The sequence below is a fragment of the Eptatretus burgeri genome, chromosome 3, assembly GCF_056783735.1.
Source record: "Eptatretus burgeri isolate ZD-2024b chromosome 3, Ebu_testis_v1, whole genome shotgun sequence".
Taxonomy (NCBI): domain Eukaryota; kingdom Metazoa; phylum Chordata; class Myxini; order Myxiniformes; family Myxinidae; genus Eptatretus; species Eptatretus burgeri.
In genome coordinates, this window is record NC_140963.1 from 51,254,330 (window position 1) to 51,269,568 (window position 15,239).

At 44.3% G+C, this 15,239-nt stretch overlaps 1 protein-coding gene across 1 annotated transcript in view; it reads right to left on the reverse strand.

Annotated features, from left to right (window-relative positions):
• Window positions 1-680: 680 nt before the first annotated feature.
• Window positions 681-15,239, reverse strand: part of LOC147029862 (formin-like protein 2) — a 99,883-nt gene continuing 85,324 nt past the window's right edge. The window contains exons 23-25 of the mRNA XM_085873280.1: window positions 11,550-11,654; window positions 9,865-9,991; window positions 681-4,342 (exon numbers count right to left, since the gene is read on the reverse strand). Coding sequence (XP_085729406.1) covers window positions 4,281-4,342; window positions 9,865-9,991; window positions 11,550-11,654 — 294 coding nt within the window. The 3' untranslated portion in view covers window positions 681-4,280. The remainder of the gene's footprint in view (window positions 4,343-9,864; window positions 9,992-11,549; window positions 11,655-15,239) is intronic.

Genomic DNA, 15,239 nt, shown 5'->3' on the forward strand with positions numbered 1-15,239 from the left:
TTCATCAGCGCATATTTTTTTGTCCCCATCCCCCCACAACCCCCGATCCATCATCATCCACCATTACCTCCTTCCCTCACTCCCGGAGAAAGCAGGCATGGTCAAAGATACCTACGCCTCCGCAGCGACGTGTGGTGAGGCACGCGAAGCACGCCGATCCACACGAGTATATATAAAAAAATGACCGTTTTTACAGCCATTTTTCCCTGCTGTGCAGGAGTTTGGCTTTTTCTTGAGGCAATGTTTTATGGCCGGATGCCCTTCCTGACGCCAACCCTGGTCGCCTCTTACGACACACAGGGATATGGTACACCTATTCTAACCGGGGCATACACCGGGACCAGTACACTGGCACACATTTCGACGACCTCGGAAGGATGACAGGCTGAGTCAACCCCCTGGTGTTAATTCAGCAGCCAACGGGGCTTGAACTCAGGACACTGGGACCCCAAGCCGCTGCCCTAACCACTGCGCCAACACCAGGCTACGATCCACACGAGTATATGAGAAACTTATTATCATGATCAAACTGTTCAGCCTGGCTGAGGTATGTGCTCTTCAGAATGCCATTGTTGTTTTCATTCTGCATTCGTTGGCATAATCTTCAAACAATAATTGTAAAGAAACATCAGCATGGATCATCCACTTTGAAGAAGCGAACACAAGAATGTGACAGCCTGGAGCAAGCACTGGGGTTTTGCTTTATTCACATAAAATTGGAAGCAAAAAGGCTTGTTGCAAAGTTGGAATTATTGTACAAAAATATAATATGATCAGCAGCAAGTATTTAAAAGCTTCTTTGGTCATCAAGCTGTTGATAGCAAGTGCAAATTAAACGTTTTTAATCAAGTAAAGTTTTACTTTTTTCCCTTTACAATGCTGAGTGAATGAATCAGGATTGGTTTGTATAAAATTATGAATGAAAGAAGGTAAAGATGGCAAATGACAAGATATTTACAATAGAAATGAAAACGCGTTTTACCATTGAAATATGCACAGGTCGATTTTTAAATGTTGTTTTGTTTTCAGTGATTTTAAGACTTTGTCCTCATCAAACGAAACAAACAAGCAAAAAGGGTGGCGGAAGGGGGGGGGGGGTGATGAAAACATGACCTGGATGAAGATTCAACCACAAACCAACTACGTGGTGGTCCAGGAGTCTTGCCCACCCCTCCACCCCCTGCTGCCAAGTCGCTGTGCACTATTGTGCGACGGAGGCAAACATGGCACACATGAGCGATGGCCTGTGGAACAGGATGTGGGTATTGAGAGCACAATGGCTCATTGGAAATATCTAATCTGTGGCTGCTACCACTACGACTACAACTACCTTGATTCACCCAATTATTCCCACCTTCTTGTGGAATTGGCCACACGAGGTAGAGTGGCCAATCTGTCAAGAACCGGCTGGCCAGGCCTGACATTCGACTGAAAACGATTTCGGGATGAATTTGCAATTTGCTCAGGGTGCCGGTGGTAAGACACCATGGGATCTTTAATACGCTCACCGACTGCACAATTGCACTGCACACTCAATGATGCAACGACCTGTCTGTGAAGCAGAACCCATCCACAAGTTTACAGCCGAGCCAAGAATCAAAGAATCAAAATGGCGAGTGCACGCAGGACTTCTGCACAGTCCTCTCAGACGACAAATAAATTTCATAAATGGGAATACGTTTCAAATTGGGAACAAATACACGGGTTCGCAAGCAATATAGGCGACCGTGTTTGTACAAAGTTGTAGACAGACCCTCATTGTTGTAATTATTTTTCTTCACAAATGCACATCAGTAAGGTTATAAATAGTCGTTCCAGTTCATTTCAACACAATCATTGGAAAAATTGTTGGAAAATTTATAGTTGTTAAAAAAGACAGCTGTTGGAAAATTTCATATTGCGACGTAAAGAACCATTGCATAATGCGGTGCTCCAAAAAGAAGCACAACACGAAAACCAAACACACATATCCAAACCACTCCAGCCCTCCCACAAAGCAGCATGCTGACACCTCAACACAACTCTCTCAAAGTCTGTGAACACATAAACTTTGTCCTCAACAAACACCACTGACCAAACTACCACCACTCCTCCTCCACCCTATTCCCCAAACAAAAACCATACTCACTCCTCAGTATTCGACACACACACTTCTCCACTACCAACTTCAAATTGAAACCAAACTTATAAAAGGCATTTAAAAGTTTAGGAACTGTGCTTTCATTGCCACTCAAGAGCCACAGTACTTTGCTCGTATGAACGTACACACATGCTTGTTATATGCCATTAGTTCTAATTCATCTGACATTGTTTGTTGCTTCATAGTATAAAGCTGAAGTTTGCTATGTAACACTAATCTGGATATTACCAAAATTGATCATGATGTGTCATCATCTCCTTTTGGAAAAGAAGGTTTCAGCACCGATGACGGGCACAAACACACACTGGCCGTATGTGGCAAATATACACCGATTTTGACATTCGCTGAATGGGCAGCTGACTTTAAACATGGCCACGAGTACCTTCAAGATGATCAACGCACAAACTTAGGAGTGGAGTATAACTCATCAAGGACACTAAAATAGTCAGAGACAAACACAATCATCCACAAACACTTGGGGGTGAGTCTCAAGTCTCGGCAAGATTGGTCCGTCAAAACCTCAATGCTCACGATCGACAGCAACAGCTGGCATCATGATGTGAATCTCCCAAACAATGATCCAGCCAAACGTATTGCTTAGTTGATGGTGGTTCTGAAACCAAATCTATGCATTGGAAGCACTGACAATCACCAACACCAAAATAAATTTTACATCCGACCCGAGCTGGTAAGATCATGCCCTCAATTTTCTGGGATGCCAAGGGAATCCTGCTATTGGCTATTTCTCAAACAACTACAATTACAGGAGAATGTTACACCAGCTTCACACAAAGGCTGTGGCAGGCTGTAAAGAAAGAACACCGAGGGATATTGACCAAAGTTGAACTTTGTAATAATAACAACACCTGAACAAAAATCCCATGTTGCCACCATTTGTGACTTCGGCTTTGAATAGCAACATCACTCCCGCACAGCCTGCACATTGTAGCTCCCAGTGACTATTATCCGTTTCGACATTCGAATTGTATCACGAGGAATAGACTGAAGCAACCTCCTGAGTCTTCACTTGCTGAGATACTGTTCTCACCCTCTCATTGTCCCATAGTACATCCATTTGTCGTTCTCCCAAAAAATTTCCTTTGACATTTTATTTGTCAATGTATTGCCATCTGTTGCTCTGCTCTTCCACATGCTTTGTGACCTGTATAAAAACAGATGTGGCTGAAGGAAGTATCTTAAAACTTCAATATTACTGGAATAGACTGTTTGAAAGACAAATAGAGCGAATGTGTTGAAGTCAAGGACACTTTCCTTCCGGTGATCTGTCCGAAGACAGGCTGGGTGCTGCCAAAGCAACTCCACAGCAAGGATTACAATGGGTGGCTTGCTGTTGCCTTCCAATCGCAGTCAGGACAAGAATTTAGAATTTGTCTGGCGATCGCTCATCTGCTCTTTGCGAAGGAGTCTGTGGGATGTTTAATGTCGACCAACTAATGCTGGCAGTTCATATCCTGTGAGTCCACCTGCTTGACGTCCTCCCGATGGATGGCACAGACATTGATGCAGAGCCCTGCCGGCAAAACACCAGGAAGACAGTTTATAACTGGACGAAGATTCAAACCCAGGCTGGTCAACTCAGAGATGAGTGTGCAAACCTCGAGGCTATCCTACATGTCCGAGAAACACTATATATGTACACGTCCATTGAGAATGCCCATGGTAACACTTAAACAAAAAAATCCGAACCAATGGCATAAAACCAAATGGTTTAAAACCACAAATGACTTGGGTAGACACAAATCAAAGCTTTTGTTGAAATGTGAACAATACAAACACGAAACCTCTTTTAGAAAATATAACGGATCTCTGAACGAAGTTGTAGCAAATAATGGAACAACATGAACCAGGAAAGAATCCAAATGAAAACCAGTTGGATGATCATCAGTGGATAGACTCCACAAACTGCAGCAGTGATCCCCAAGGAAGAGCTGGCAGACCAAGTGCAAACATTCACAGGCAGGTTGAACAATTGACAGCGATTAATTGGTTCGTATCATCAGACAACTTGGCTTCTCAAAGGCCGTTGCCACCGTTTCCAATACCAAATAAAACAGCTTGCATGATGCATTTGCGATGCAAGAAGGATATTTTAAACAGACACTTGTTGAGATTGCATGGTCTATGGGCTCAGCTCATTGCTTTTCCTCCAGTGTTGGCGAAGGAATGGCTTGTTCTTCAAATCTGTGGGCACATTGGATAAAAGGGAAGAGGTTGTAATAAAGTAGCATTTCCAGGAAAAGTGCAAATTCTCCCTCGATGGAAATACCATCAGATCTTAATATGAATGGAATAAAAACAATGTAGCTGCTTTGCACTCAAACCCTGCCACATTTGTGGCAATCGAGTTGCAAAATGACAGATGATAAAGGAGGGCAAATTGAGTGAAGCATACGTGCACATTTAGAATTCCACTTGTGGGTATAAATTGCACTTGTGTATATTTAACATTGTGACGGATTTTGGAGACCCCTGGGATCGCGCGTACAAAAGCACAAAAAACCTTGGTACAGTTATTTTGTTGGACCGTTGTGTCGCTAACTTGGGAATTCAGTGTTCAGTATAGGAAGGGAACATGCGTTGTGCTTGTAATGGAGTCAACCCCATTCTCTGTCTCTCTGTCAGACACACACACACACACACACACACACACACACACACACACACACACACACACACACACACACACACACACACACACACACACGGCATCAAAAGGATAAGAAATGACAGTACAGGAAGGATCACACGGCACCACGCCACAAAGCCTCAGCCCCAGCTGCACACCCAAAGCCTCGGCAGCCACTGCACCGCTGAGCCTCAGCCCAGCCGCACTGCCTGGGCCTTGGTGCTCACTGCGCTGCCAGGCTTAGAGGCGACCAATGGGCTTCACTGGATCACACGGATGACCATTGGAGAAGCGGTCGGATCATGGAACATGTGGACGTGGAGGAAGACACATTTTGGCTATAAAAGTCTAAGTTTGAGTCCAGAGAAGAGACCGCGTCTGGAAGCCTGGAAGGTAAGACTGGAGAGGGAGCTGGAGCATATGGAACCAGTTCACGGAAGAATGACTGATCTCGCGCTCCTGGGCATGGACACCACATACAGACTTTGCAGGCTTTCTCCCTTCTTTAACGATATTTCCCTCGTTCTCTTTCAATAGAGAGCTTTCAACAAAGCACCACGGTCCTTTTCAGTACTATCTGACATTTGCACATTATACCCTCGTATCTCTTCAACACAACCATATCATGCACCCTGTTCGGGCACAAATGAACCAGCCAGTTCACTTCCAGGCGAGAGTGGGGTGGACCCTACACCCCATCACCCTCTCTCTCAGTCTATCCTCTCACTTATCTTCTTTTCCCAGAATGAGAGTGGCACCTGTATATTTGTGCTAAGTTCACTGATTAAGGGGCCTATGTGCTTAGATAAGGTTTTCTATTTTCGACACAGCTTGACTTGTACATATGTGCCTTTTGTTAAATAGTAATCCTTTCCAGACTGTCTGGTTGTCTGCTTCCATTGGTTAGACGTCGTGTGTTGCAAACGGAATTCTCCCAAGCTGGGAGGACCAAGATGATCTTCGAGTAAAAGGCTTAACAAGAGGGCGAGCAAGGGATCGTGCAGCCTGGAAAGCAGCTATTAGGTGAACCACAGCTTACACATGCAAGCAAACATCCAGTCAGTAGCCACCGCGTCCACCTTCGATAACGTTTGGCCATATCTTGGAACCGGTTGCTCGTTGGAAAGCAGTTTCCGATCTGGGGTGTTTAATTTGCCGGGAAGGTAAAGCAGGATTCAGATGCTGGACTTTACCTAAATTAGGAGTCTCAGACGGCATCTGTGGTTGCTTAGCAACCCATCACGCAGCGGAGTTATCTGAGGAACGATCGCTTCCGGATTGCTATCGGGGGGGGGGGGGGGGGAAATCGATTGTAAGAGCTCCCCTTGTAATCCACCCAAGGCGAGATGTATGCAAGGCCTCAAACAGGTGATCTGAATGTGACATTCTTCAGAAGCATCTTCTGCTTAAATTCCCCAAATCCAGGCTTTCCACACATCACCACTTTTTATTTTTATAATTTCTACAGTTTGTGGAACCTCCTTGCTGAGGCTGTTAAATCCCACTGCTCCCTTAAGCCATCTCGTGTCATCCCCAATCCCTACCCTTGATCTTTTCTACTCCAATTAACCCTTCCTAACAAAATACTTTTACTTGCAGATTACTGTGTTCTCTGCCCTCTCCTGTTTGTTAATTTCCGTACTTGTATCCAACTGTAGCCCTGATCGAACTGTTTCATTGTCAGGGCATTGCCTTTCCATCCCCCATCACGTCACTCTTCCATGAGCTTGGATCTTGCAGACAAAAAAAGCAGCAGCAGGCAGTCCTACATTCCTCTATTCACAAAACACGACACATTGACTCTTCCTTGAACAAGTATTGTTCACCTTTTCCAGGAAGTGGAAAACTTAACAGGGATATCGGAAAACAGAATCCTGTTGCAGAAAATGTCAGATAGTGAGACGGCATTAATTGCTCATTTAATTGTAAGGTTAGAGCAGAGAGTTGAAATGTGTTCAGCATGCCAGCGAGAACTCACCTACTCTTCGTGAAGGACACCGTGGGATCTTTAACGTCTATTACAAATGCGAGCACATGGGGCACGCAGTTTAACACCAATCTGAAGGACTATGCATGCAATAATGTCTCGCCCTGCATGCGAAACACCAGGGTGACAGTTTGGAGCCGAGTCGGGATTCAAACCCCGGCAACAAAGCTCATAGACGAGTGGGTATCCCTCTAAGTTATCCTGCCAGTTATCCATCCCAGCCCTCTATTAGCGGCACAGTGCTTGGAATCGAGCTCACAATCCTCGGAAAGTGAGAAAGCACGATCAACATTTACCGGAGATAATAGTTTTGGAGAAAACAAAGGCAATAAAAATACGAGTCTTTGACAAGGCTTGTGTTGAAGTATGATAGGTTTGGTCAACAGAAAGTTGACAGGGGTTTGCTAACCACGGACACAAGCAAAGTCGGGCTGACGTTCGTGATGTTAATCAGAGTAAGACGGCTCGTGCCCAAAACATTTCTGAACTTCATTTCTCAAGGCGGTCGATGTTAACTTTTAGTTGATTTATCAAATGGTTTTGCTAAAATCTGAGACGTGTCTATTCCATATTGCTTGGAAATCAGCATGGTCCACAGCAAAAGCTCAAGCTCACAGAAGTTTACATCACAGACTTTCATCAACCTGTGCAAGGATATTTGAATCGCAAAGTAATTTTAGGATTTCGCGGAATATCAATAACGTCCATGTTCAATGCCTGGAGAAAGTCTACACCGCCTTTGAAAATTTTCACCTTTTGTTGCCTTACAGACAAATTAAATTGCATTAAATCAGACTTTTCCCACCTTTATTTCCACATCATAACCCACAACTTCCAAGTGAAAAACAAATTCTACAAATTTCAGCAAATCAATTAAAAAATACAAAACTAGAATATCTTGGTTGGTTAAGTGTCCACCCCCTGAGTTAATACTTGGTTTTCGCACCTTTGGCAGCAATTACATCTGTGAGTGTTGGGATAGGTCTCTACAAACTTTGATTTGGTAATATTTGCCCATTCTTCTGCACAAAACTGTTCAAGCTCAGTCAAGTTGTGTGAGGAGTGTTGATGGACAGCAATCTTCAAGTCATGCCACAGATTTTTGATTGGACTTAGGTCGGGGCTCTGACTGAGCCACTCAAGGACATTCATCTTTTTGTTCCTTAGCCACTCCATTGTAGGTTTGCTCTGTTCTTTAGGTCGTTGTCATGCTGAAAGGTGAACTTCTGTCCCAATTTCAGCTTTCCTTCAGAGGGCAGCAGGTTTTCATCTCGGAATTTTCTGAATTTTGCTCCTTCCATTTTCCCTTCGAGCCTGGCAATTGCCCCAGTCCCTGCTGATGAGCAACGTTCCCATTATTATGATGCTATCTATGCCTGGTGTTTGGTTAATGGTTAGATGGTGGGCTTGGGATCTTTGCATCCTGAGTTCAAATCCCACTTGGCTGTTGAATTAATACCAGGTGGAGTTGACTCTGCTTGTCATCCTTCTGAGGTCGGCAAAATGAGTGCCAGCTTGTTGGTATCCTGTGTCGGAGTGGCGACCTGTCCAGGAATGTGTCCATTGGCCAAGGAGACTGATTCGGCAGCACCAATGCTCTGCACAGAGTATGGTCCCAATGGATAGAATGGATGGATGGAACCATGATGCTGCCACCACCATGCTTCAGTCGGGATGGTGTTGTTTGGGTGATGTGCTGTGTTGGGTTTGCGCCAAACGGAACGTTTTGCATTTCGGCCAACAAGTTCCATCTTGGTTTTGTCAGACCACAAAACGTTTTTACACATTGCTTCAGAGTTGCCAGAATGTTTTTTTGCATTCCTCAAATGGGACTTAAGTTGGGTTTTTATGAGTAATGGCTTCCTTCTTGCCACCCTACCATACAGGCCAGACTTGTGGAATGCTTGGGATATTGTTGTCACGTGCACACAGTGACCAGTTTTTGCCATGAAGGCATGTAGCTCTTTCAAAAGTTGTCATTGGCCTCTTGGTGGCCTCTTTGATCAGTCTCCTTGCTTGGTCATCCAGTTTGGAGGGATGGCCTGATCTAGGCAGGGTCTTGGTGGTACATTACATGCTCTCCACTTCTTAAGGATTGTTTTGACTGTGCTCCAAGGGATATGCAAGGCCTTTGAAATGTATTTATACCCATCCCCTGATTTGTGCCTTTCTACAACTTTATCCCAGAAGTCTTGTGAAAGCTCCCTGGTGCTCATGGTTGAGTCTTTGCTGTGAAATGCACTACCCAGCAGAGGAAACTTCCAGGAACAGCTGATTTTATTCTGAAATAATCAGAATCACTAGAATTTAATGCGGGTGGAGGTCAATTCACTTGGTGTGTGATTTTGAACGCGATTGGTTACATCCGAGCTAATTTACAATTGCTATTTTAAGGGGTGGTGGGGGGGAGGGGGGAGGGGGTTGACACTTATCCAACCAAGATATTCTCGTGTTGTATTTTTCATTAATTTTCTGAAATTTGTTTTTCACTTGGAAGTTGTGGGTTATGATGTGTAAATGAAGGTGTAAAAAGTCTGATTTAATGCAAGTCAATTCCAGGCTACAAGGCAACAGAAGGTGAAAATTTTGAAAGCTTGTCGACTTCCTATAGGCACTGTATGCGAATAGTTGCTTCCTGTTGGAGCAAATTTATCTATGTTGTTTCCCCTTGCAGAATGGGAAGTGCAAATTGTGCTGCAAATTGAATGATAGAATGAGGCCAATTAGAGCTTTGTTACTTTCGACCATTTCATCAAATTATACACAAATGACTTCATACTCCATATACCCAATGCCTAATAACAGAAAAATTATGAACTCAATGCATGCCCTTAACATGGCTCCATGAAGGAATGCCATCCAAAACAGAAACCTAAATCAGCTATTTCAGTCCTACTGGAGAATGATGATGGCCTCCCGCAACTCATGGTGAGGGGTGTGCGATGCACTCACCACACCAGCCAGTGGAGAAAAAAAAACAAGTAGCTAGCCACTCGACCCAATTACCCAGCTCAGGGAGGTCATGATCGTTAAAAAGTATAGTGACAAGGGAGTCGCGTATGGCTGCAGCAAGCGAGATGGGATGCGTACCGGAAATGATGGTATCAATGGCGCCATCTTTGTCTTTGTACACAACACGAGCATTGCCTCCATTCTGCTTCATCTTCAGCTCAGCTATCATGCTCGCTTGAATCTGCTGGTGCTCTTTTGTGGATTCCTGCAAACAATAGGCAAGGCTCAGCTTTTTATTTTTAAAATCAAGTCCCTCACACAACACACAGGGTGAAACCCAACACTAAAACCATTTACAAACAGAATTGATAACAGTTATCTGGAACTATATGAGGAACTTGAAAATACATGCAAGGACTCCGTTGTGCAACCAAAGTGGGAGACAGTTTGGGCCTGTATATCCACACTCCCATGCACGTAACCAAAATTAAATTTCAAACACAAATAATTACTAGATCTGATCATTTCTGATTATTTTTCCCAAGCCACTTCAACTCTGATTACAAAAAAAAAGAAGAAATGCATCATCAAGCAGCAAATGCTTTATTACCTCATCCACCGAAGGTGGACGGGGTTACGTTTTCACCTCTCCATCTGTCTGTGAGCAGGATATCTCAAAAAGTTAAGGACGGATTCGGATGAGATTTGAAGGACAGGTTTGGTATGTGACAAGGATGAATTAATTATATTTTGATGAACATCTGGATCCACATCCGGTGACAAGTATTTAAGGCGATTCAGATTCTTCACAATTGATCGGGCCAAAAACGATATACATCACGATATCTCAAAAAAAAAGTATGGACGGATTCTGACGGAACTTAGTGGACAAGTTGGGTGTGTCACAAGGACAAAACGATTCAATTTTGATGAAGATCTGGATCCGAGATTAGATCACAGACCTACTAATCAACTTTTGTGTGTATTTAACATTACAGACACCACTTGTTGTGTCGGTTGCCCTTCACATGCTGTATAAGCATCCTTTGGATATGAACCACCTTGTTCATTAGTTTATAGTGCAGCAAAACTACTGTTCAGAGAGCAACCACACTTAAAGGTAGCAAGCAGTGCAACCTCCAAGAATACCTGACCACTTGCGACTCAGAGTTCAGGCAGGAATGCAAAACAAGAGAAAATTCAAAATGCATCGATTACAACACAGATTTGGCATTATGGGAAGAGGGGTGATGGCCTTACCAGGCCTGGCCCATCTAATTTAGATCCAGCACCCATTCCGTTTCAGATGCTAAATTGATGACAAATCACTAATACATCCATTTGGACCATACTCTGTGCAGAGCGTTGGTGCTGCCGAAGCAGTCTCCTTGGCTATTGGGCACAATCCTGGACGGGTCGCCACTCCGACTCAGGATACCAGCGTGCCGGCACTCATTTTGCAGTCCTCGGAAGGATGACAGGCCGAGTTAACCCCACCTAGTATCAATTCAACAGTTGAGTGGGACTTGAACTCAGGATCCTAGGATCCCAAGCCCACCACCCTAACCATTAAGCCAACACCAGGCATAATCACAAATAAATCCCAGTTAAGCACAAAAAAATGTCTTAATACTTCTGTTTTTTTTTTTTTTATAATCGAGCGGTAATAAGAATTGTGACCGGTAATACCTCCTGTTTGGAAGCCCCTTTGTGGGATCCCCTTGGTCACGGTTTAGTGACGTTTTCCAACCTGTGCATTGTGTCGAAAAATATTGGATTGTTTACACAAACTCTATGTTCATGTGAACGATCATAATCCTCACCTCTTGGCCCTTTCCCTTTCCCACCTCCACGTTCACCTCCTTATCCTGTTCAAGTTCAAGTTTCGCTTCTTGCTCAAGTTGGCATTTGTTGTCCTTCTCCGCTTTCTGTATGCAAACGAGAGAGATAAATTGCTGGATGATTTATCATGAAAGGATCAAAGGTGTACACCACAGCATTAAATCCAAAACCAGAGATCTGTGACAAAGCAACACGTGGCTAAAAACAGACAAACCCTCACGATCACAAAACACTTCTCAAATTCAAAGCTTGAGTCGCTGGTAAAAATGTTCTCTTAATTGAGAAAAGCAGTTTACATTATCATGCGGAGAGTCCCCTTCCACAACTGCAAGCAATAAAAAAGGTAACCATACATCCTGGTTAATATCCCGTGGATAGCCGGCTGAAAGTATAATTTGGATGAAGTGTCACCTGAGCAGTCATGCGATGTGCCTCCATTCTCGCACATGTCAAAACATGCTTGGTGACTAAATAAAGGAATTACCCGAAATAATTTATTTCCCTCCAGGAGTTTCCAATCCACTAAATCAGTGAATTCAAGAAATGTTGTGGAAACCAGACAGGCATGTGGGAAATTAAGAAATAAACAAGAAAAAGAGCAATCAGAGATTGCAAACCCTCGCCAGGACTTCTTTTGAGTGGTGAATTTTTACAGGTTTTCAGGTAAATCCAATATGGCTGCCAAACCATGTGACCTATGTTGTCATATGTGTGTGATTTGTTCCTCATAGATAGGCGGTCATAGGTGTGAAGTTTCGCCTCGATCTTTTCAGCCATTTCAGGAAGGTTTTTGAAGGTAAAAAACAAACAAACAAAAAAAAAAACAATATGGCTGCCGAATCACTTGACCGATGAAGTCATCAAAAAAAAAATCTTGTGGACCATTTTATCCCTAGATGACTCTCAAAACTTTATATACTGATCGGATGTAGCGTTCTACAAATGCAATTATGACATCATAACGATGGCAAGCACCGATGACGTCATAAAAATACCACACTCATTCCCATGAGGAGTGCTTGTTTTGTGCCACTTGTACACCCCATGGCTTGGGGAACACTTGTGTGAAATTTCCCCTTGATTTGTCCAGCCGTTCTGGAGAAAATTAAAAAAACTAGATTTTCGGGTAAATCCAATACGGCTGCCAAACCATGTGACCAATGACATCACATGTGTGAACCTTTTGCTCCTCATGGACAGGTGATCATATGTGTAAAGTTTCACCTCGATCTGTTCAGCCACTTCGGAGAAGATTTTTGAAGGTTTAAAAAAACAAACAATATGGCTGCCGAATCACATGACTGATGACGTCAGGACTGATGATGATGAGGAGTTCGTGCTATGTGCCAAGTTTCAAATTTTTCCTTGGTGCAGTTTCAGAGAAACAGAGGTCCAACGTTTTTCCAATATGGCTTCCACACCATGTGACCTATGACATCATAATTATCATTGTAACATTCCACACTAGTTGTTGCACCAATGGTGAAAATTTCGTCTCATTCCGGCAAGTGGTTGCGGAGAAAAACACGAAAGTTCTGTGCGGACAAACAAACAAACAGACAGACAGACAGACAGACAGACAGACAGACAGACAAACAAACGGAAACAAATGCAATACCCTCTCCGAATTCTTCGGTGAGGGTAATAATAATTCAATGTTGACACGCACGCAAGACAGCAGTAACGGAATGCTGAACACACAATATAACAATTATGAAGAAATGAATCGAACAGCAACAGCAAAGAAATGAATACAGTCAAACATTCACACAACAGGGCGACATAATAAAGGTTGGCCAATTCATCCCCAGAATGAACACAGCAAATCCTCCTTCGTGCTGGAGGTGGTGCCGTTCCCAAATGAGAGAATAGCCGCAAAGTCCCCACCTTTGTGGACTCACACACCCCGTACCCCACCCCTTCAAGGCATTGCCTGGTGGATGCCGACCAATGGAGTGCTGCACTCACACACACACAAACAAATAACGGTGCTGATCGTGAACCAATCACCGCCATGGCCACAAATCAGCATGGGCCAATGGTGCGTTGCTTCTGTTCTTCCAAGCAGATGTAGCACATCGTGCAAACAGTGTGGACCACAAGCATGCCACCTTGCTTTCCACCACACAGGGTTCGCCATGTTGGAAAGTCTGTCCACATCTGGTGAAAGTCAGAGGGCCAGAGTTTGTTCCTCTCCCTCTCCCGGTGGTGTGTGGGAAGGAGGGTATACCGTGGTGCATTCCGGGAGGTGCAAACCAGCCGCATCGATGTTGGGGTCGCCCGAAGTTCCTCCCTCTCACCCGGCCCCCGCCCAGTCAGACACGGATGACACAGGATGAGACTCTTACTCGAAATCAAAGCCAGTCAGCGACTGGGCATCCTCCGTCGTGCAAAGTCCTTCCTTGAAACACATGAGCTCCTAACCTCATACAAAGCTTTCATCCACAGCCTGATGGAGTATTGCTCTCCCCTCTGCGCTGGTGCTCCTCTTCATGCTGTAGAAACCAAGGCTTTTAGGATCATTGGTATCTCCTGCGATGAGGCTGAGTCTCTGGGTCTCTCACACTCTCACCGCAGGTAGGTTGGTGGCCTGTCTTCTACCGTCTCCTTTCCGGCCTTGCCCCCCCTCTCTGTTTGTTCTCTGTCCCCCCCCCCCCAAATTTCCGCAGGGCACTCAAGGTCTGCCTGCAACCCGCTACTGGTGAAACTACCAAAATCAAGAATCACTGCTCAGCTTCACTCTTTCATTCCTGTTTTCCTGCCTTTGGAACAAACTCCCACACTCTCTTCAAACCCACTCTTCCCTCCAGGTCTTCAAAACAGATGTTCACCACCACCTCATATCTTCCCCCATCCAAGACCATGATATTTTGTACCCCCATTAATCCACCTCCTTCAAATTCCCTGCTTTCCTTCCTAAAAGTCCCTGTCATGTAAGGACCTGAAAGTCCCTGTGGTGTCCATCTTGTTTAGATCTGTCCAACCTCAAGATTAAACTTTCAAAACTTGTCTCCCTCCTCTAAAACATGGTGGCACCTTGTGAAGTCTGTCTCTGGTGTATGCTGCCCTTCCATCGCTTCCCTCTCTTCAAATGGCATCACAGCCAACTCCACTCATGAGAAGGATGAATGTCTCAATTCTGTGACTGCTTCCAAATCTTGTGTCCCCAATCCACCACTATCAGTACCTGTCCTTCCCTGCCGTACCTAACTGCTCCTGGAATGTGTCATTTGCACCTGAAAAGGTGGAGAAGGTTCTTTAAATCCTCGACTCTGACTCTGCAACTGGACCGGATGGTATCAGCTCACGTGTCCTAAAAACTTACGCTGCTGCTCTTTCACATCCACTCTCTGCCATTTTCAACCTGTCATTTGTGCTCTGTCAACTTCGATCTGTTTGAAATCCGGTAATATCACTGCATTACATAAAAAAGGTGCAAAATGGATCCCATTAAATGCAGACCAATCAGTTTACTTCCAATTATCAGCAAGCTCATGGAATCCACCATCGCAGTTGACATGAAAACATTCCCTTTCTCCAACAACCTCAACTCAGATCAACCTTTTGGTTTCAGACCAAGTCACTCCACCTTGGATATGCTGCTTCTACTCACCCAACAATGGATGGAGGCTCTCAATGTCAGACATGACATCAGGGCAGTCTCTCTGGAC